This window comes from Orcinus orca, chromosome 11, assembly GCF_937001465.1.
Source record: "Orcinus orca chromosome 11, mOrcOrc1.1, whole genome shotgun sequence".
NCBI classification, from domain to species: Eukaryota; Metazoa; Chordata; class Mammalia; order Artiodactyla; family Delphinidae; genus Orcinus; species Orcinus orca.
The window spans coordinates 8,324,216-8,347,805 of record NC_064569.1 but is presented as its reverse complement, the minus strand read 5'-3'; the positions used below and the strand labels follow the sequence as shown (position 1 = coordinate 8,347,805).

General features: G+C 36.5%; 1 protein-coding gene across 5 annotated transcripts; it reads left to right on the top strand.

Moving 5' to 3' along the window:
• Positions 1 to 11,418: 11,418 nt before the first annotated feature.
• CLEC7A (C-type lectin domain containing 7A) lies at positions 11,419 to 23,305 on the top strand. 5 transcript variants are annotated; one of them, XM_004281151.4, is made up of 6 exons: positions 11,431 to 11,624; positions 13,352 to 13,450; positions 14,439 to 14,567; positions 15,648 to 15,799; positions 17,170 to 17,288; positions 22,537 to 23,305. In XM_004281151.4, exons 1-6 carry the CDS (start codon positions 11,522 to 11,524, stop codon positions 22,667 to 22,669), a joined length of 735 nt encoding a protein of 244 aa, XP_004281199.1. In that variant the 5' UTR covers positions 11,431 to 11,521; the 3' UTR covers positions 22,670 to 23,305. The 5 variants fall into 5 exon arrangements, with proteins under 5 accessions (XP_012392660.1, XP_012392661.1, XP_004281199.1 ...); XM_012537206.3 differs by lacking the exon at positions 17,170 to 17,288 and having other exon boundaries at positions 11,419 to 11,624; XM_004281152.4 differs by lacking the exon at positions 14,439 to 14,567 and having other exon boundaries at positions 11,433 to 11,624.
• Positions 23,306 to 23,590: the final 285 nt, after the last annotated feature.

Here is a 23,590-nt window from a genome sequence, read left to right as displayed (position 1 = left end):
TAATTGACTTACAATATTATATTAGGTCAATGCGAGATATTTTTTGTTCCTCTAAATATTCCTGAGTTTTATTGTGAGAACAATTTAAGTTACATAGAAACAGTGAGATGCTCCTGAGTATTGCTTTTATGATTATCAGGCAGTACCAAAGAAGTTCTCAGTCTGGGGTTAACGATTCTCCACTACGAAGGGTATATTTTCTGAGTATCCCACCCAATACTCAATGGGCTATGATCTGGTCCAGTCTTGCTGTTGGGAAAGGGCACTGTTTCCTGCCCCACGTGAACTTAGGCATTATTTCCTTCGTTTATTTTATTTTATTTTTTTAATGATATATCTTTCCATTTATTTAGATATTATTAAAAATTCTCTGCACAGTAATTTGGAGCTTTTAATATAACACTCTTGCACATTTTTATTACATGTATTATTGTATTTATTATTAGGATATTAATAGTTTTCTTGCTATTGTAAATGACAAAAAATCGTCTATTTTTGCTGGTATATATGAATACAACATATATTTGAATATGGAGTTTTGTATCCAGTAAAGTTGCTATAGGCCATGAAATAAGATAAGACAAAGAATTAAAAGATATTAAGATTGGAAATGAAGAAATAAGACTGTCATCACTTGCAGATGATATCATTAAGTGCTTGGAAAATCCCCCTAGATCTACAAATTATTAGAATTAATAAGTAAAAATAGCAACTTTACTGGAAACAAAACCCCTTTGTTTATTTTTGATGGTTCTTTCTCCAAACCCTCTGGTTACTCCCTCACACTCATGCTCTGAGCTGTAGGAGATTCTCTGCAGGTCTCTGGGGTTCTCTCTCTGTGCAGCTCTCCCCTCTCGTACTCTCGCCTGAACACTTGCTGCCTTATGTCTGTCTCAATTCTGGGGTTTCCCAGTAATCTCCTCAGTTCCCCTTCCCTGTGTGTGGCCTGCAAACTCCACAAGTGTGGTAAACTGGGGCAATCCCGGCACTCACCTTGTTTGTTTCCATCTCTCATAGATCGTTGTCTTGCTTTGTTGCTTGATATCCAGTGTTTTGAGAACTGCTGATTCATGCATTTTGTCTGTTTTTGTTTGTTTGTAACTGTCAGGTTGGAAGGTAAATCCAGCTGTTGACTGAAAAAAAAATTGCACAACGTGAGTGTTGTGAGTTAAGTTTTATTTGGGGCAAAATGAATATGTCGTCCCAGGGGACGACATTTCAGATAGCTCTGATAAAGTGCCCCTAAAAAGTAGGGGGGAAGGTCAGTGTTATATACAATTTTAGTGAAGGGGGTACGTGCAGGCAAGCACACATTTTGGCAGAGGGTGGCTGCTTGTCACGAGGAGCAGACGACACCATCGATGATTTTAGTGCTTTTCTAGGTACGAGGAGATGCAAGAATTGGGCTCATAAAATTTTCTCCTGAAAATATCTAACTATCTACAAACCTGTTCTGCCCATTTTTCCCAGAGCACAGAGGGCCTCATTCCTGATCTCCACCCTGAACTCCTTTCAGGGGTGTTGAAGGTCAGCAGCTGCTGTGGCTCATGATTTAAACCTTGTAGAGGTAGATGGCAAGTGTCAATTTGTAGGTGGTACGGTCCTTATTACCCCATTTGGCTTTGAGCAAACGTCCAAGAGAAGGATTTTGTAATTAGGGACTTTAGTTTCTCTTTCTGTTGGAACTACTGATATCTCTAAACAAAAACATCTTAGGCTGAAAAAAGAAATCTAGTCCAGATTGGAAGATGAATTTCTTGCCTCTGTGTCTGGTATAGAAATTTCAAAGTTGGTAACAGAGCTATCTTATTATTATTATTATTATTTTTGCGGTACGCTGGCCTCTCACTGCTGTGGCCTCTCCCGTTGCAGAGCACAGGCTCCGGACGTGCAGGCTCAGCGGCCATGGATCACGGGTCCAGCCGCTCCGCGGCATGTGGGATCTTCCCGGACCGGGGCACGAACCCGTGTCCCCTGCATCGGTAGGCGGACTCTCAAGCACTGCTCCACCAGGGAAGCCCCAGAGCTATCTTCTTTAGCCAAGCTGACAGTGCCAATGAGTCATCGTTCAGTCACTTCTACTATTTCTGTCTCCAGTTCTTCCGGACGTTGGCAACATGTCTTCCTAAACCTTAGGTTTGGAGGAAACTGCCTTAATCTGATCTATCTTGGGGATATATCTCTCAGTTTATAGACTGCTGCTTGATCCCAAAGACATAAATATTCTTATCCTTGCTTGTTACTATTTAAACGAGGGCTACAACTACAGCCTTGGGCTACAACTGCAGCCTTGGCCTGCAGTCTATTTATGTATGCCCTGAAAGCTAAGACTGGTTTCTACATTTTTAAAGCGTTATTAAAACAAATATGCAGAAGAGACTATAAGTGACCCACAGAGTCTGAAATATTTATTCTCTCATCCCTTGCTGAGTTTGCTGACCCCTGATGTAAATAGCTTACTGTTTAGGCCATGTTTATTTCTCATTAAGGGAATGAACTCTGAATTTGGACTATCTGAGTTCAAATGCCAGTTTTTTACATCTCTGTTACCTAAGGAAAGTTACTCAACATCTTTATTAACTTGATTACCTTAACTGAAAGATAGGAATAACACTAGTAGCTCATAGATCTTCATTTTATTTCTAGTAGGTCATAGATATATGAGGATTTAATGGGATAATGTTTATATAATAATTCATGTAGTGCCTAGGATTCGGTTAGAATTCAAGAAATGTTAATTATTCTATTAGTTCATTTTTTCCTTGTATTTATAGTGTCCTACGAGTGTTTCTGGTTTTGGTAGTAGGTTCTTAATCTCATACAGCAAATTGACCAAATAACTCCTTAACTTAGTTTAATGGTGTTTATAAACATTGTTTAGGATTCTTTTTTGCTGTTGTTGTTGTGGAAATAATGTCCTGTGGAATACCTCCTGACTTGCCTCTTGTTTCGTGAACCATAAAGAGTATTGTCCAGCATTTCTTCAGTTTCTTCTTTGTGGAGATTTTCTGAGTTTATTAGGGCTTGCAGGGCATTTGGGTCAATGAGCATAGATGGTATTCTATTATAGAATAGATGGTATATAAGTGAATATTATTTCAAATACTGAATTATCTTAGAGTATTTCACAGAGTTAGGCTGTTCTGGTTTGGAAAGATGAGCAGAATAGGTATGCTTTCCTGCATCTATCGTTCAAGTTTTTAAATCTTAGCAAGTAAAATGAGCAAATTTAAAATATCTGATCTTTATACCTTAATGTCTCCAAATGTACCTTCTTTGCACCTATATTTACTTCCAAAATCCCCTCCATGATCAGTCATCCTCATCCCAGTGATGTGCAAGGTATTAACCCACGAAGGATGCCATGAACCAGAAAGTTAATGAACTACTCGTTTCCTGGGAGCAAATTTTAAAAATGAGAGAGAAGTACATGGTCCTGAGCATTTGTGCAGTTGCGAAAACATAGAATTTTAAGTAGGAGGATTAGGTATTTGACTTGTACCTGAACCATAAGGAAATCTCAGTGGCTTTGAAAATTATTAAATTGGCCGTTTGTAGAACCCATTAAACTTACTGGTCCACATTATACTCCAGTGAGGAGCCACATGCCTCAGCTCTTCCCTAGTTCTTTACCCCATTAAGAGCACAGCTGACAGACGATTTATAATTCTACTCTTAGAGAATATACATAATTTAAGCTTAGTAAAGCATCCTATAGGACAGATAGCAGGAACCTGAATATATTCATAAACATATATGTGTTTGCTAAGCTCTTTTCGGGGATATGCTTCTACAACACTAAGTCTTTTACTTATTTACAACAGACCCCAAACATTAAAAAAAGTATAAATAGACAACTTTTTCTCAATATTATGCCCATCTTATTAAGCATGTGGGTTGTATATTGGAAATGAAGTAGGATGCCTAATATAGAATTTTCAAACACCTGCTTATATACCTCAGTAACCTAAACATCAAAATAACAGTATCAGGCTATTTTACTTTCTCCGAGTTATTCTAATTTGCTGTGACAGAGATGTGGATTAGACATTTTTCTCACTTTTTTGGGGTTACACATTCACTTATTTAACAACTCTCACTCAGATGCTTTCTTTCCTTAGTCCTAACAGAGTAGGCAGTAATTAACATACAGAGAGCCTATCCTTAGGGTCCTTACAGTCTCGTGTGTAGGAAGAAAACAAGCAAATTAAAAATAGCTACATATGTACAATTTTATTCATTCATTTAATATGTGAAGCGCTACTCTAGATGCTGGGAATTTGTAGTGAGCAAGACAAGTTTCCTGCTCTCCAGGAACTTATGACACACTGAAAATTAAAAGTATAGTAAACATATGTGGTTATTATTGAAGGAATCCAACGGCTGCTCACAATAGAATAACTCCCAACAACTACAATTTCTTAGGAATAAAGTAATACAGATGCCTTTAAGCAGAGTGAAAGTCACGTTTTTATTATGAGTCAGGTCCACCCTGCAGAAATGCTTCCGTTTTACTCACAAGTGGATAAAACAGAATAACTTCCTCTAATTTGCCTTGAAATTCATAATATAAAGCAGCAGATGGCGCCATCACCTCATTCACTTCTGCCTGATTTTGCTAAATCTTTTTAATGAATTCGTATTGACTCAGCTCAGATCACACCCCACAGGAACTCTGTTTTCTTTTTTTAGTTACCCTGTATCTTTCTTATTCACCATCCAAGGATACTAGTTGGGCTTAAAGACCCATCATCGTTTTGCTGGTGAGGAAACAAGCAGAGAAAATGAAACAATACATCTAAAGTCACTCAGTTAATCCAGTGACAGAATCAGGAGGGACATGGTTCATTCATTAGCTAGAATGTGGACTTTGAATTTAGAAATTCTGCCAATAACTTGGAGAATTTTTTCCCCCTCTGCAATCCAATTGCCTTATCTCAGGTTGTTTCCACTTTTAAAAATAAATGAATAGAATATACCAGGTGAATAACTTCCAAATATTTTATGGGTTCTTTAAAATTATGTACTAAATTCCCAGATATAAAACAAGTAAAATCAGGGATGCTCTGGTTGTATTGATACTGGGACAGTCTAGACACTTTCCTGTTTGGCTTGTACTGCACCACATTTTGCTATATTTTTCTTCCTATTAAAGATGATACAGAGTTTAAAGGTACAGGAAAAGAAGAAAATATAGTCAATGTATTTGACCAAAACATGACTGGCCAATACAGGGACAATGCCACAGGTAACCTAAAACAAACAAACATACATATGAGAAACACCTCCCACTTGAAAATAACACCCACCATTCTTTGTTTTCCCCTGCTCTCCACAGTCAATTTAAAGACAACTTGGGTGTGATTTGGGACTAGAAATTGGAATTACCAACAGTTTAGCTCTTAGTTCATAAGAAGTATAATTGTTAGTGTTCTTGCCTATTTCCCCCAATAGACAGGACCGTTAAGACACTGGTCTAGACATTGGGCATAGAATACCTATAGAGACAGAATGCTTGCCCTTTTGGAGTTTATAAGCTGAACCAGACAATAGCATTAGGTAATTTTGGCTCTAATATAGGTAGGCACTTATATATATTTTGTACATGTATTATTATTTTTAAAGTATTTTTGCTTACTTCTCCTAATCTTTTATACCTATATTTACTGATAACCTGCAATGAATCAGAAACTAGTCTAGGTTCTTGGGATATATGTGTGACTGAGCAAGGAATGAACAAGCAAGGTTCCTAACTCGTGGGGCTTACAAACATGGAGACATGGCGAGTCTAACTACAAACAGATGAGATGTATTCCAATAGCGTGAAGTACTTCAAAGAAAAAAAGAAAAGCTGTCTGATATGATTCAGTGTGATGGAGAGGTGCTGTGGTCATATTCTACGTCAGACTGAATGATCAGGGAAGGCCTAGCAGAAAGAGTGATATTTGAACTAAGAACTAATTATCAAGAAAAACCCCACCATGCAAAGTTCTCAAGGCAAAGCGTATTAGCCAAAGTATAAGCGCAAAATTCCTGAGACAGGAACAACTTGGTGTGTTTGTGTGATCAAAAAGGATATTATATGATATAACTCATATGTGGAATCTAAAAAATAGTACAAATTAACTTATTTACAAAACAGAAATAGACTCACAGACATAGAAAATGTCTGTGAGTAGAAAAACTTATGGTTACCAAAGGGGAAGGGGTTGGGAGGGACAAATTGGTAGTATGAGATTAACAGATGCACACTACCATATATAAAATAGATAAACAATAGATAAACAGCAAGGATTTACTATATAGCACAGGAACTATATTCAATATCTTGTAATAAACTATAATGGAAAAGAATAAAAAGAAAACGAATATAGACACACACACGTGTATATACATATATCTATGTATCCAAATCATTTTGCTATATAAAACTTAGAGGAAAACATAGGCAGAACACACTGACATAAAGCGCAGCAATATCTTTTTCTATCCATCTCCCAGAGTAATGGAAATAACAAAAATAAACAAATGGGACCTGATTAAACTTAAAAGCTTCTGCACTGCAAAGGAAACCACAAACAAAATGAGAAGACAACCCACAGAAAATATTTGCAAATGATGCGACCAGCAAGGGATTAATTTCCAAAATTATTACAAACAGCTCATGCAGCTCAATACACAAAAAACAAACAACCCAATCAAAAAAACGGGCAGAAGACCTAAATATTTCTCCAAAGAAGACGTACAGATGGCCAAGAGGCACATGAAAAATGCTCAACATCACTAATCATTAGAGAAATGCAAATCAAAACTACGAGATATCACCTCACACCAGTCAGAATGGCCATCATCAAAAGATCTACAAACAATAAATGCTGCAGAGGATGCGGAGAAAAGGGAACCCTCTTGCACTGTTGGTGGGAATGTAAATTGGTACAGACACTATAGAGAACTGGATGGAGGTGCCTTAAAAAAACTAAAAATAGAGCTATTATATGATCCAGAAATCCCACTCCTGGGCATTTATTCAGAGAAAAACATGTTTCGAAAGGATACATGCACCCCAATGTTCATTGCAGCACTCTTTACAACAGCCAAGACATGGAAACAACCTAAATGTCCATCAACAGATGAATGGATAAAGAAGATGTGGTATATATATATATATATATACATATATATATATATATATATATAATGGAATATTATTCAGCCATTAAAAAATGAAATAATGCCATTTGTAGCAACATGGATGGACCTGGAAATTATCATACTAAGTGAAATAAATCAGACAGAAAAAGACAAATATCATATGACATCACTTATATGTGGAATCTAAAAAAAATGTTGTAAATAAACTTATTTACAAAACAGAAACAGAGAATGAACTTATGGTTACTAGCAGGGAAGGGTAGTGGGGAGGGATAGATTAACTAGATTACTACCGTTAACAACAGTTTAACATATGTAGAAATGAGAGCATGACCAGGCTAATTCAGCGGTACTGAATGCAGTTCTTTAAGTTGTTTTATGGGTGCAATATTCAATCTAACTCTTGATTCAATTTATTGTATTTTTAGTTTATAAAACGTGTTTTCACTTCTAAGAAATTTTCTCAGATTTCTCATTTTTCTTTGAAGAAAAAACTTGCTGTATAAATGCAATTTTCATTAAATCTCGCTGAGAATGTGAATTAGTTACTTGTTATTTGCTGGGTTTTGTTTGCTGTTTGGTTGGTTAGATTGGTTTGTTTTTCACCTGTTTCTTACATTACAGTTTAACCAGGGGTATTTTTCTCAGAATATGCAAACTGTCTTTCCCCACTCCCTCCTGCCATCTTTTTTTTTTTTTTTTTTACTTTGCTGTACCTCAAGGCTTGCTTGCCGGATCTTAGTTCTCCGACCAGGGATCGAACCCAGCTCCTGCAGTGAAAGTGTTGAGTCCTAACCACTGGACCACCAGGGAATTCCCCCTCCTACCTTTTAAAATGCTGAGGGATTATTTTTCCTAGTTTGTCAATGGTTTGTGTAATCACTGTTTAATTGTTTTAGTCCTGGACAAAAGAGAAGGCTAAAGTTTACATTCACTGAAAATTTTCTTTGACAACTTAGAGAGTCAGTTGTTTTTGTAGGATTGTGATTAAACAGAGGACTGCAGTCAAAGAAAATAAAGGTTATTACATAAAGATTCTCCCATTGTGCGTGGGGGGTCTGAATCAATAGTAAAAAGCTTTTTATTACTGCCTAGAAGGTGCTCCCTTCATTCCTGTTCTCTAGTTCTACTTAGTTGACTGACCTTTCTTCCTTAAGCCAATTTATTCACTCTGAGAAAAAAATCCCTTTCTTTCCAGCTCTCCTCTGCTTTCCCAAGGGCTGCATTAGCGAACTGGATGTCTGATGGAGGTCGAGATTAGATCCACACCACTATTTTGTGTATGTGAAAAGTTAGTAAAACTTTTGTGGCAGGCTAGGTAAGACAGTGAATTTTATTTTTTTTCATTGACCTCTCTTCCATGTCGATATGTATTAATGAGAACTGTAGAACTCTTGGAACAGAACAACTCCATCCAAACCTTTGCCCTAAGACATTTGACAAACTCTAACATGACTTCTAGTAGTTTAAGGTTGTGTCCTGGAATGATCCCAGATCCCTTTAAAATGCCTGCCTGAGAAAGTTCATTGCTGCCAGGAGAATTTACTGTTTGTTCGTGAGAGAGTGGCATGGACATATACACACTACCAAATGTAAAACCGATAGCTAGTGGGAAGCAGATGCATCGTACGGGGAGATCAGCTCGGTGCTTTGGGACCACCCAGAGGGGTGGGATAGGGAGGGTGGGAAGGAGGGAGACACAAGAGGGAGGGGATATGGGGATATATGTATATGTATAGCTAATTCACTTTGTTATAAAGCAGAAAGTAACACAACATTGTAAAGCAATTATACTCCAATAAAGATGTTAAAAAAAACACACATACACAAAAAAATAAAATAAAATAAAAATAAAAAAAATAAAATCCTCTCTCTGCCCTTTGAGGTGTAAAGCTACCGCGTAAAACTTTCCTCAGGGTCCTGAGAGCCATCTCTGAAAGCAAACAGGGAATTAGTTAGGGAGATAACCTGCCCTCTCCCAGTCCCCATGGGAGGGTAGGGCCCTAGCTTCAGTGGGGCACAACCTTGCTGCAATACGCAACACTGTCTCCTGTCCAAAGGATGAAGAAGCTTGTTTTTCTTCCGGAGAAGCACCAATGAACAAATCCGCATGGTCTAGTCACATGGATTAATCCTCCTAATACCACTCAGTGCCTTTCCCTTAGCGCAGCCCAGCCTTTAAAAAGTCGCGAGTCTTTTATTTTGGGGAAGTTGAGTTCAGTTTATGCTGGGCCCTCCTCTCTATTATAATCGTATTACTGAAGGAAATCTGTCCTCACCACTTTTTTTTTATTTAACATCTTTATTGGAGTATAGTTGCTTTACAATGCTGGGTTAGTTGCTGCTGTATAACAAAGTGAATCAGCTATACATATACGTATATCCCCATATCCCCTCCCTCTTGCGTCTCCCTCCCACCCTCCCTATCCCACCCCTTTAGGTGGTCACAAAGCACCAAGCTGATCTCCCTGTGCTATGCGGCTGCTTCCCACTAGCTAGCTATTTTACATTTGGTACTGTATATATGTCTATGCCACTCTCTCACTTCGTCCCAGCTTACCCTTCCCCCTCCCCATGTCCTCAAGTCCATTCTCTACGTCTGTGTCTTTATTCCTGTCCTGCCCCTAGGTTCTTCATGACCATTTTTTTTCCCTTAGATTCCATATATATGTGTTAGCATACGGTATTTGTTTTTCTCTTTCTGACTTACTTCACTCTGTAGGACAGACTCTAGGTCCATCCACCTCACTACAAATAACTCAATTTTGTTTCTTTTTATGGCTGAGTAATATTCCATTGTATATATGTGCCACATCTTCTTTATCCATTCATCTGTTGATGGACATTTAGGTTGCTTTCATGTCCTGGCTATTGTAAATAGTGCTGCAGTGAACATTGTAGTACATGACTCTTTTTGAATTATGGTTTTCTCAGGGTATATGCCCAGTAGTGGCATTGCTGGGTGATATGGTAGTTCTCTTTTCAGTTTTTTAAGGAACCTCCATACTGTTCTCCATAGAGACTGTATCAATTTACATTTATAGAGTGTCTGGTTTTATCTTTGACAACTGCCAGTAGTTTCTTCCATTCTGCTTGCTTTGAAGTCTTGTGTACAGATGGGTACCTCTCTAGTTCCTAGCAATGATAAATGTCTTTTCATATCTCATTAACTTGGGTATTACTGTGGAAATTGGCAAAGAGGAAACATTAAGCATTTAACATAGTATTTCAGTTCCAGAATTCTCCATAAGCTGTTACTTGCAATATAAGTGTACAGAATGGTGAAGGGGGCAGGGTAGCATAACAGAAAAGATCATGAGTTTTGCAGTAAGAGTGGACTTCGGTTTGATTCCTTGCTTCATTATTTTTATTAGTTTCTTAAAACTGAGCAAGGGAGTAAAATATCTATGTCTCAGTTTTGTCATTTGAAAATAGGACTAAACAACAAGGTCCTACAGTCTAGCACAGGGAACTGTATTCAATATCTTGTAATAAACCATAAGGAAAAGAATATGAAAAATATATATCTGAATCACTTCGTTGTACACCAGAAACTAACACAACATTGTAAATCAACTATACTTAAGAAAGAAAATAGGACTAATAGTGCCTATCTCATAGACTTCTTGGAAAACTGAGATTGTATAAGAAAACACATGCCATAGGTAGTACTTAGCTCATAGTCATCGTTGAATAAATAATTTTCTACTTTGTATTATAAATCTCTGACAAGCCCCAAAGAGATTTGTTTCCTCTCTCTGTTGTTACAACAATGTACCTCCTTATGGTATCCTTCATGAACCTATCTGTGGGTTTCCTCCTTTACTCCATAAGCTTCTTCACAGGTATCATTTATCCTTTTATCCCCACCTCCTGTCAATTGAAAAGATGGGCATTTGATACATGTTTACTGAAAGAGCAGTACATGAATGAATGAACAGTTGTAACAAAGTATTGGTGAACTCAAGGGACCAAAATTGTTTTAAGTTTACATAGTCCAAGTCAATTAATGATGTCCAGTTTGGTTGTGAGAATAATGAAAGTGGCATAAGACATTAATGGTTTCATTTTTCTTATGTTTGATCTGAAACAAAGATCTATCTATTGTGCTACCTTATAATTTTCTTAAGAATCATCAGTCTCAGAAACAGAATCTAAAGGTACCAATGGGAAATTACCACTGCACATTTTTCATTTCCTGCTTTTGGGTATCTGGTTGGACTGCTTAAGCTCAACTTGTTAAAGCCTAGTAAATGCCTCCCCCACTTGACTTGACTCATAGGTCCTCTTTTGCCCACAGACAGTTGTCTTCGGAGAAGAGAAGAAAGAGCTCTCGTATGCTGAGGCAACTCAGGAACTCAATAGAACAATGGAACACCATTCTTCCGTAGAAAATTTGGATGAAGACGGATATACTCAATTAGACTTCAGCTCTTGCAATACCATCAGGAAACCTGTGGTCTCAGAGAAAGGTATATTTTTTTCTTTCTGACTTCAACATTTACATTCTCATCAACTAAAACTGGAAGTGGAAAAAATTGGAGAGACTTGCGATTTGTCGGGCTTTTATTAATATATTGTAAAAGGTTTTCAGAAGTCACTGAAGATAATTTGAACGTGCACTAAGACTTTTGGTAACCATTCAGGGACTAATCATCAGTACAGCTGACCCTTGAACAACACGGGTTTGAACGGCACAGGTCCACTTATACATGGTTGTTTTTCAAAAGTAAATACTACAGTACTACACGATCTGCTGTTGGTTGAATCCATGGACTCCAAACTGTGGATATGGAAGAACTGAGATACAGAGGGCCAATTCTAAGTTATATGGAGATTTTTGACTTTGGGGAGGGGCGGTGCCCCTAATCCCTGTGTCGTTCAAGGGTCAACTATGTTTAAGTTAATTATTATGATGATAGAAAATACTCACAATTTCTCTGTTCTATAGGGACAGACACTTCAAAAATAAGAAGTTGGTAATAAGTGTGATGAAATGCAAAACTGAAAGAATTTCAATAGGAGTGACTTGTTTATTTGACAGAAAAGAATAAATTGCAGAATGGAGGTCAAAGAAACACAGAAGTGTAAATGAACAACATCAGGATATTGGCAATAAGAATGAAAAGATGGAAAAAACAACTTGTGATTTTATGGAAAAGGCCAAAGAGAAGTCAGAAGTCATAGGGTTTAGAATCCTGAGCCTGTTTGTGTATGTGTGTGTGTGTGTGTGTGTGTGTGTGTGGTAATGAGATTGATTTGGAATTTTTTTTTTTTTTTAACAAAAGGGAGTTCTTTGTACGCCAGTGAAGAAATATATATGTATTAGCCAAAAAGATCCCATTATCAGGACATGAGTCTTAGACATAACGTAAAAGAGGTGAAAGCTGGGGAAGGGCATTAAAAGATTTCTCTCTTCACTGAATGAGCAATTTAATCTCCTCTATGGTTCCCCTATTTGACAATTCTCTGAAATGCTTTTATTGCTTATTCTCAGTTTTTAAGTGGTGATATTAATATAAAGCGAGTTTCCTGTTATCAAGAGATTATTCACAGGTTTTGATGGCAGAATTTACTCTCTTCTGCTTTCTGTTCATTCCCATTGCACAAGCATTTTCCTCTTGTCACTTATGCAATTCTTTTCTTGGGCAACCTGATGGGGAAGAGTGGAAAAACTAGATGATGCAAGAGGTAGGGAGGCTCGTGTGTGTTTATAGATGTGCGTGGACAAATTGTGTTACCTATAATGTGTTAGTAGTCCCTAAACTAGGTACTTTTACATAAGTTAATGCCCACAATAATCCTTTGGGGTGTTATTAACCTAATTTTTCACAAAGAGAAATGGAAAAACAGAGGAAGTAATTTGTCCAAGGATGTGCAAGAAGTAAGTGAAAGGGGAAGATCACCCTTAGCAGCCAGCATTATTTCTGCTACACTAAGCTATCTCTTCTATAGGCAGGATTTCTTGAATCCTGGTAGTGTCAAGAACTATAGACATCAATGTGGAGCTGAAATTAGGAGTGCTTAGAAATCAAGTTTCAGAACCTGAAGAGGTATGCTAAAGGCGGAGAAAAATTCAGACTAATCCTAGATGACTAGCTTATCTGGATATCAGATTTTGATGAACTGTAGAATTAAAGTGCTCTGCGATTCATCATCCAATTTCTTTATTCAATTTCTGCTCCCTATGGCGCCTCAGGATTTTGTGCTGCATCCCCTCGTTGGCGTCCCATTGCTGTGACTTTGGGAATCTTATGCTTGGTAATGCTGGTGATAACTGTGGTCCTGTGTACCATGGGTGAGTATTGGTGGGAGAGATTAACAACAGACATTTAATAAGCATTTATACTGTTCCAGGCACTCTTTTAAGAGCGTAACATAATCTAATTGAATCTGTATATTGACGCTATTGAACTGGCGCTATTAGTTCTCATTTTATTTCTAGGGTCATAAACTAGTTATTGGTAGGATCATGATTAGAAATTTGGGTGATCTGTCCTAAAAACTCATACTCTTAACTGCATGCTCTCCTTGAATAGCTGGTTTCAAAGCTATGGAATTCCTAGGATAAATTAATGAAAGCAAACCAGAGGAGGTAAAAAGGAAGTACAATTGGTGCTTATCTTCCTAACGAAATAAATCCTCTAAAGAGACTATAAGCTATTTTTTATGTCTCATGATTTAAGGAAATTATTTTATACCTGATCTTTACTCTAAACTCCTTTGGATAATATCAGGAAATACCTGAGGCACTTACCAAATACTAACTAGTTATTTTGTGATGGATGAATAAATTTCCATAGATTTTATTGCTCATGCATTCAAAATTGAATAAAGTATTATTGTACCTTCAAAGAGGCTATATGAAAGATTTCTTAAATAGACAAGTGTTTATTGAGTACATTCTATGTTATAGGCACCAGGCAGGTTCTCAAGGAACTCTCATTTTTAAGTAATAGAAGAAAGATAGAAGATTTATTACTTTTTCAAATCATTCATGGTACCAATTTACTGTATTCCATTTGCTTCATTTTTCTCTTTTGTATTAAACCTTCTTCATGGAAGTTATTTCTTTTTTCTGTATATTTCATCTATCATCTATTCTATCTATCTATCTATCTATCTATCATCTAACTTTACCTCTCCATCAGCAATGTATTATCTATCACAAATCAAGTATGTATCCCTTTACATTTCAACAAAAATATGGTTTTGGGGATTTTAATTCTCAAACATAGCAAAATGACTTTTTCTTCTGTAATTACTATTGTTGTTGGTATATGAAGCTATCTGGAGACCCAGTTCAGGGAACAACCTGTTGAAGGATAACAGCTTTCAATCAAGAAATAAAGAGAACCACAGTCAACCATCTTTAGAAGACAATGTGGCTCCTACCAAGGCTCTCACGACCACAGGCAAGGCAGAATTAAAAGATTAATAAAGTCCTTGATTCAGAAGGGTTAATTATTGGTGCTAAGGTTTGGAGCAACGGGTGAAGAAAGTACTTTTATGTGCGGTGATTGTGCATCCAAGGAAAGCCCACAGCATATTGTCTCAGTAAAATACGTCCCCTGTCATATATAAAGTGATATCATAAATACCTTATGAACTTAGCTGAATCTCCAACTTAGTTGGATTTTTTTTAAATCAGTAACTAATTTATCACAGGCTATGTATTTAGGCTTATAGGAGATTGTATAATTTGATGTGAAGGAACAAAAAGTGTTCTCATCTCTTAGGGAATTGACATTTTAAAATGATATAGTTAAAATAGGAAATAGGACATCAGAAAAGAAAAACGGACAGAAAAAGGAAAGAAGGGAAAGTGTTGCTAAGAATTAAACATTTACAAAAGAAATAAACTTAATAGATATGTTTCTGAAAACTCTGGTTAAATTTGTTTTTCTTTAATCCTGCAAGTTCATTTATTTAATTACAATTTTATATACACAAAACTTCGATTTCTAATTGCATCATTATTGACTATGACAATATTTTGACTTCAATTTTCCATCTCTGGACACATACCTCCTCACTATTTGTATCACATTACTCTATAATGTGAACGATTGCTCTTATACTTTTCTTATTTGGAAAATTGCATTCTGAAATGGATCTCACACTTGTAAAATAAGTTAACATGAAATTACTGTATATCTCAGTGATTGATTTTGAATTGATTTATTAGTTATCATGGAGAAAAGGAGTTCTGGTCTGACTTTGAAGGAATAGAAGACAAGTCAAGAAGGAAAGGAGGGTTCACTGTCTAAAACACTGTTTATAGCCACTCAATTCATTTTTTAATTGTAAATGAATAAGGGGTTTTAATGTAGCCTCTTCTGTAAGGTTGTATCCATATAGTTTGAATTGAAAATGAAATCTATTAATGGTAATTCATTGATTATTTATCAAGTGTCCTTAGGATGAATGGTACTTGCACTGAAAGAGGGAATTGGTATAGTATGAATCTCATTGTATTTATCTTTTATTTCCAGGAGTTCTTTCTAGCTCTTGTCCCCCTAACTGGATCACACATCAGAATAGCTGTTATCTATTTAGCACATCATTAGATTCCTGGGATACAAGTAAAAGACGGTGCTTGCAACTGGGCTCTAATCTCCTGAAAATAGACAGCTTAAACGAGTTGGTAAGTGTAGATTTCAGTTATAATTATCTGTGGTCTATATTGAACAGAAAAATAGAGGTAGGTTCCAGGTAATGATGATTTTTCCCTAAAAGAAAGTCATTTTACATATCCTCCATGATTATAATAATAGCATATATTAAGTGAGTAAAGTGCATAATATATGCTTCTCTCTGTAATTAATTAATTAAAATATGAACACATTTTACTTTGAAATAAACCCTTTAAGCACAACTGCACGTTGACTATAATAGTCAGGCCACTACTCATTTCTGTGGGCTTGGATTTCAGGTTGTAAGTGTGGTGGAGTGAAATAGAAAAATCTTCCCCTTGTTATCATAATTATCAAGAGAAACAGCAGCTATGATAATATACATTTATAAATCATTTACTCCTTGCAATATACTAGGAAAGGCAAAGAGGTTTAAAAAGTAGGCTTGTTTTAGCAGTGCTCAAATAATTTGTAAGAAAATAGAAACAACTCAGGTATTTAAAGTAAAATATCTCGTACCGGCTACAAGTGCCATAGAAATTCAGGGAGATCCCCACTGACATAAACACTTTACAGAAACTGTGCAACTTACGATGCATCTTGAATGAAGGATAGAACTCAGATGAGCCATGAGAAGGGGTTAATAGTCAGGAAACATTCTATGCTACAAATCTAAACAATCTATAACTTCTATACTTACTTTCACTACTCTCAATTTTTTTGTTTCTATTCTGTCTTACCCAACAGTTATAGTTCACATAAAAATGAATGGAAGTAGATGTATGATTAAAAAAAGAGCATAGGACTGGGAGTCTGTCTGGCTTTTAGACCTTCCCGTAATTGCCGCTATGTTGTGCTATATTTGTCAGCGATTCACATATGATCTTTAACCCCCAGATTACTTATGCATAACTCATGCAGTGGGACTAAACGACTTTAAAATTGTCATCTCACTCTGAGAAGCATTTCTTGACAAAGGTCATGTAAATTTATATTTTCTGTTAAAATTGTGGAGAAGACAGTGGCCTGTCATCCATAGACATTGCCTAGGATATTCTGTCGCCCTTGGATTTTGTCAGGTAGGTTGAATGCAAGCAGTGCAATGTTGACATTAAGGATGCATTCGTTATTGGAAAATTAAACAATACGACTCTGAAGAAATGAGATACGACTTTTGAGACACTCAATGGCTTTCAAGAATTGGCACTTCTGTCTAAGTTGACGCCAGTATATGTGTACATCCTCCACCAAGGTGACTCAATCTCTATTTCTCAAAATCTCCAAGAGTCTGTTTCTGTATCTTCTCTTTATCTCTATCATCTCTGTCTATCACACTCTCTCTCTCTCCTTGACTTGTATTTGTATTTGTGTTTCCTTACAGGAATTTATATCTAGGCAAGTGTCTTCCCAACCTGACCATTCATTTTGGATAGGGCTTTCTCGCCATCAGACTGAAGAACCATGGCTCTGGGACGATGGTTCAATGTTGTTGTCTAACTTGTAAGTATCTGGAGAGACAAAGCTTCATACTCTTCCTCAGAGAGGTGAGAGCATGTCAGGCAGTTAAGAATCTGATCTGTTGGCCATAATAAGAAAGAGAGAGAAAAAGATACATAGTGATGGGGAGAGAGAAAGAGTGAGCCAGGAGGAAAAAAGAAAACAAGAGGGTAGAGGAAGACTGAAGAGTCGCAAAGAGCTGAATGGCCATCTCGAGCTGTCAACACAAGTGCTCCCTCAGCTTTCTTACTAGGAGGGCATGTGAGGCTGCCCAGGAAGGTGCAATCACTGTGACTCAGTGTAAAACTGTGCTTAAGAGCAATGCTTTGAAGTCAGTTCTCAGCTTGAGTCAATGATTGGCCCACTCATTGTGTGAAACTGGATGAGTTCCTTAATCTAACAGTACCCCTCTTTCTGCACCTGTAAATGAGAATAAAATAGTACGTACCTCTTAGGATTTTGAGATAAAAGTAAAATCACTTAGCACAGCATCTTGCACATAGTAAATGTGTGATACATGCTATTATTATTAATTTTAAAAGCAACCACATTTCACTTTTTTTTTTTTTTTTTTGTGGTACGCGGGCCTCTCACTGTTGTGGCCTCTCCCGTTGCGGAGCACAGGCTCCGGACGCGCAGGCTCAGCGGCCATGGCTCACGGGCCCAGCCGCTCTGCGGCATGTGGGATCTTCCTGGACCGGGGCACGAACCCGTGTCCCCTGCATCGGCAGGCGGACTCTCAACCACTGCACCACCAGGGAAGCCCACATTTCACATTTTATAAAGCTCTTTTAGACATATGAACATTTGCACGATTATAAATTTTTCCTCATTGTATGTGTACGCACTAATATACACACAATGAAGAAGAATTTACATACGGAGACTTATTATGAGGAATAAGCTCACACATGATTATAAAGACTGAGAAATCCGACAATCTGCCGTCTGCAAGTTGGATACCCAGGAAATCATGTAGTGTATGAGCTTCAGTCCAAGTATGAAGGGCTTAAAACCAGGGGAGCCAATGGTGTAAAACCCAGTGCCAGAGCAGGAGAGGGTGAAATGAGATGAGATGTCGCCACTCACACAGTCAGGCAGGAAGAAAGGAACAAATTTCTGCTTCTGCCTTTTTGTTCTATTTAGGCCTTCAATGGATTGGGTGATGCCCGCCCACGTTGGGGAGTGAAGTCTAGTTTGCTGAGTCTAGTTCACTGATTCAAATGACACACTTGAAAATAATGTTTGATCTGGCTGTGGCTAGTAAAATTGACACACGAAATGAACTCTCACAAAGTGTTGAAGTCTTCCTCACTGCAGTTGTCGTTCATTTTCTCTTTAATATCTGCAGAATATGAAATTATCTTCCCCTTTTCCATTTCTATTATTGGTGTGTGTGTGTGCTTTCTTCTTTCTTTTCTTTTTTAGTTTTTTAATCAGCCTCATTGGGTGTAATTTTCAAAGAAAGAACTTGTGGCTGTGTTGATTCTTTCTCCCTCTGTGTCTTTTTCTCTCTCTTTTTTTCCCATTAATTTTGGTTTTCACCTTTATCATTTCCTTCCATTCAATTTCTTTGTGTTGAATTTGCTACTTTTTTTTTTTTTTTTTTTTGCGGTACGCGGGCCTCCCACCCCTGCGGCCTCTCCCGTTGCGGAGCACAGGCTCCGGAAGCGCAGGCTCAGCAGCCATGGCCCACAGGCCCAGCAGCTCCACAGCATATGGGATCCTCCCGGACCGGGGCACGAACCCGTGTCCCCCGCATCAGCAGGCGGACTCCCAACCACTGCGCCACCAGGGAAGCCCCAAATTTGCTACTTTTTCTCTAACTTCTTGTGTGGACTCATGAAGTTCATCCTTTTTTTTCCTCAAGTATGTACATTTAAGGCTATAATTTTAGTGTATTTTCATTTTCATTCAGTTCAAAATACTTTCTGATTTTCATTGTGAGTTGTTCTTTGGCCAATGAGTTACTTCGAAATGTATTTCTTAATTTAGAAATATCTGTGTGTTTATAGTTATCCTTCTGTTTTAGGTTTTAGTTTAGTTCCACTGTGGTCAGAGAACATACTCAGTGTGATGGCAGTTCTCTGGTTTTTGGTTTTGTTTGTTTGTTTCTTTGGCCACACCATGCAGCACAGCTTGCAGGATCTTAGTTCCCTGACCAGGGATTGAACCCAGGCCCTCAGCAGTGAAAATCCTGAGCCCTAACCACTGGACCGCCAGGGATTTCTCAGTTCTCTGGTTTTTATTTGCTTCGTCTTCCCATACTGAGAGAATTATAATAAAATCTTCCACTGTAACTCTACTCACAACTCTGTAAACATTTTTGTTGATGTGTTGAAGCTAAATTATTAGGCACATATAGTTTAGAATTGTTATATCTTGCAGGCTCAGTCTCATTCAACGTACTTTTCCTCTTCTTTCTTTCCTCTTTTTTGAACTTATTTTTTTAATTGTTCCACCTTTTCTTATGTTAATTTAGAATTTACTTTTTAACTAATTTTAGCAGTTACTCTAGAGATTTCAACATACAGTCTTCACTCATCAAAGTCTAATATTAATTGGCCTTTTCATGTTTTTCCTGGGCAATATAAAATATTAGAGTATTTCTTTACTCTGTATACTCTCCCCCCCCCCAATTTACATGCTATTATTTTTGTGTATTTTAACTCTGGCCCATATTTTCCCACATTTTAGTATCTCTAAAATTGGCATATGTCTTACCACTGCTGGTCTTTTATAATCATTGTCATCCTGCACTAAAATTGAGCTCTGTCAAAGCGTAGCATTTGTTTCTGCCAGTCAAAGAGGAACACCACAGACCTGAGGCTACTTAAATTAAACACTCCACTAGGGGTTTTGTATGTGTGTGTGTGTGTGTGTGTGTGTGTGTGTGTGTGTGTACTGTTATCATAGGTTCAGACAGAAAAATTGTATGAGTAGCAGCTTGTGGGGGTATAATTTTTTCCTCCCACCTTCCCCCTGGTGGCAAGATTGAGAAATGCACTTTTCATTGTTACTCTTTTTTGTTTGGCAGTTTTATTTTTCATTTACTCCTGCACCAAAATAGTCCTTTGTTTTCCAGCTTCTGCAGGGTTTTCTGTTAAATTCCCATCTCGAATGCATTTATTTCACAGAATTAAATAAATGGTACATCAATGGTTGATGGCATCTTGGATTCAATAAAAGTATACCCCTAGAAAACAATATAGATTTATGCAGTCAGTTTATTAGATTTTCCCACATATTTATGGTTTTCATTGCTTCTTAATCCTCTCTGCCTCTCCTACCTTCCATTTTGAATCATTTCCTTAAATATGAAGAATACTCTTTAATATTTCCTTTAGAGTTGAAATTTTAAGGTCAGATTTTCTGTGCTTGTCTAAAACTGTCTTTATTTCAACTTTTCTAAAAAATATTGAGTATAAAATTAGAAATTTATAGTCTCTTTTCTTTCAAGCATTCAGAGATATTACTATAATGTATTCTATTTTTATTGTTGTTTTTGAAAAGTCAGCTATTTGAAGGTAATATATGTTTTAAATCTGATGTCTTTTTTCAGCTTTGAAAAGTTTTCAGCCACATGCTTCAGATGTTGCTTCCTTCCTGACTTTATTGCCTTCTTCTGGAATTCCAGTTAAATGTATTACAGACCCATTCACAATATCCTATATGTCTCATTTGCTTTTTCCTATATTTTTATCCTTTTTTTTCCTGTAACCTATGTATTTATTTCTCACCTATCTTGCAGCACTTATTTTTCCTCATCTGTAGCTAAATTGCCATTGAAAGCCTCAGTTAAGCTTTTAATTTTGTTTGATGAATTTTTCAGTTTTACAAGTTCTCAAATCTACCCAGTTGCTATTTATAATTCCTAGCTTTCTTCTAACATTCTCAGTATTGTGTTTTAACTCCTAGAATACACTGTATAGTTGTTTTAACATTTGTGCTTGATAATACCAGTGTCATATACTCATTTGTATCTGTTTCTATTATCTTTTTCTTCTAATTTTTATTCATATCGATATATCTGATTTTTTTTTGATAATACACTTAACATTATCTCTTAAATGTTTGTAGAATTAATTTGAAGTTTACAGAGAAGCTTTTCATTTGCTTCTGACAAGCACCATCGGGTATGAATAGTACAAACTGAGTATTATCACATTTTGATTTTAATACCACTTAACTATTTCACTTCCACTAGCCAAAGCACAGTGAATTTATTAACAAAGAATCTTGACAAAATATATCTCCTACTTTTCTATAGCCCTTTGTCTTGTGTTTTCTTTTCTGTTTTAAAAAATGAATAGTGGACTCTCTAAAGTCATAAGAGTAGGTCCAAATTAACATTTTGATATGTAACTACTCACTGGTGACAGTAATTTAATCTGGCTCTGTACATACTCCAAAATCTCTTAGAGGTCAAGAAAATTTTTTGGAGAAGATCACTGGTCAGAATTCTCCCTGAGGCTGGATCAAAGTTGTTTCATGTCCTTAGTCTAGTTATTTCAATAGAAGAATTCTCTCAATCCTCCAACTCCAGGGCCAAGAAGAGATAGATGTACAGGATGAAAAGTACCAGACCATAGCTTTTATACTGAGGCTCAGTGATGCCCTTTGAGCTTGACTGAATAATTAACACTGCTCTTTTAGGAGACTAAAGAGCAAACAGAACAGAGCGTGCTTCTATTAACCCATGGTAATTCTCATAATCGTCTCTCATTATATTGCAATACAAAGCAAAATTCAGGATGCATTAAAAATATAGGGTTGTTTGAACTGCCTTTAAATGGCTTTGATATCAATGATTCTTCACTTAGTTCTAAATAACTTTTAGCAAGAACGCTTCAACTTGGTCTACTCACTAAACATACCCAATAATATTTTCGCTAAACTGTTGCTTCATTTGATAAATATACTTCTAGGTAAAAGGTTAAAAGAGAAGTAAAGAACTGTCTATAGAATGTTAAATAGTTTTTCTTTTTTGTCAGTTTTATTTAATTTCATGCAACTAGTAGTATTTCTTAAAATTTTTTGAGTCATTTTTATGCCTTAGTAATGAAGGTTATTTTGTTACCACTGGAAACAAATAGAATCTAAATTCAAGTTTCCTTTTTCAATGATACGTACACTTCAGAAACTCTTTTCACCAGTATCCTTACCAATTTATTTCAGCATTGTGGAGACAGTGGACAACATTCCTTATGTTTGTTCTATACAATTACCTTATTGTATTTTATTTTAACAGGTTTCAAATCAGAAGAACAGTTACCAAACAAGACTCATCTCACAGTTGTGTATGGATTCATGTGTCAGTCATTTACGACCAACTTTGTAGTGTGCCTTCATACGGTATTTGTGAGAAGAAGCTGTCAACATAACGGTGGGGGTGTCGCTGTGGAGGAGCAGAGAGAAATATGTAAGATAGTAAGGAGGGTAGAAAACAACATGTTTATGACCAAAAGCATCATAAAAAAATCATCCAATTCCATCTCTTTTTTTCTCAAATAGCCGAGAGAATATGTCTGCCATATCTCTGACTAAGAGAATCTTGTAAAATGCGAAATTGTAGGGAATCTGCTGTTACAAGAAAGCTTTCTCCTTTTTAAATACTATCAATCAAAAAAAGATCTGATAATGAATATAAAAAAGTAACCTGTCCTATTGACAGAGGTATTAACATGTTGTAATGCAAAATATGTTTTATTACTTTTTATGATTACTGTTTTGCAGTTTTCAGCAATTCCTCAGGAATGAATTACTGTTAAAAGGTATTATTGGAACATAACTAAGTTCCCTCACATGAGGATTTGTCTCTTTCTTATTTTCTTTTAAACTTTCCCATCGGTGCTATTTATATTTCCAATGGGGATTTCCATATTACTAGAGAGGCATTTACAGCCTTCTTGTATTCATTAATATGTGAACAGAAATTGCATCACGTTCACTGCATTTTTCACTTTAAAATGGTTAATGTTATGCAAATTTCATTTTAATAAAAAATGCTAATTAAAGAAGCTTTGGCCTTTAAATTATGTGCCATGTGTAATTAACACTATCTCTATTTGCCCTCTCTCCAGAAATGATGATGAATCTGGCCCTGGGGAGGAGGTAGTATAATAGGTAGTTTTGTATTGAAGAATAAATGTTGGATCTTAAATATTTAAAAAATCTAAAAAAAGAAGATAGAAATGTTTGGTGAGGTTGACTATTGTCTTTTAAGACACTAACTTGTGTTGTCACTGTCTGAAAAGAAATGTGGAAGGGCAAAGATAATTCAGGTTGAGAGTTAAATTAAGGCA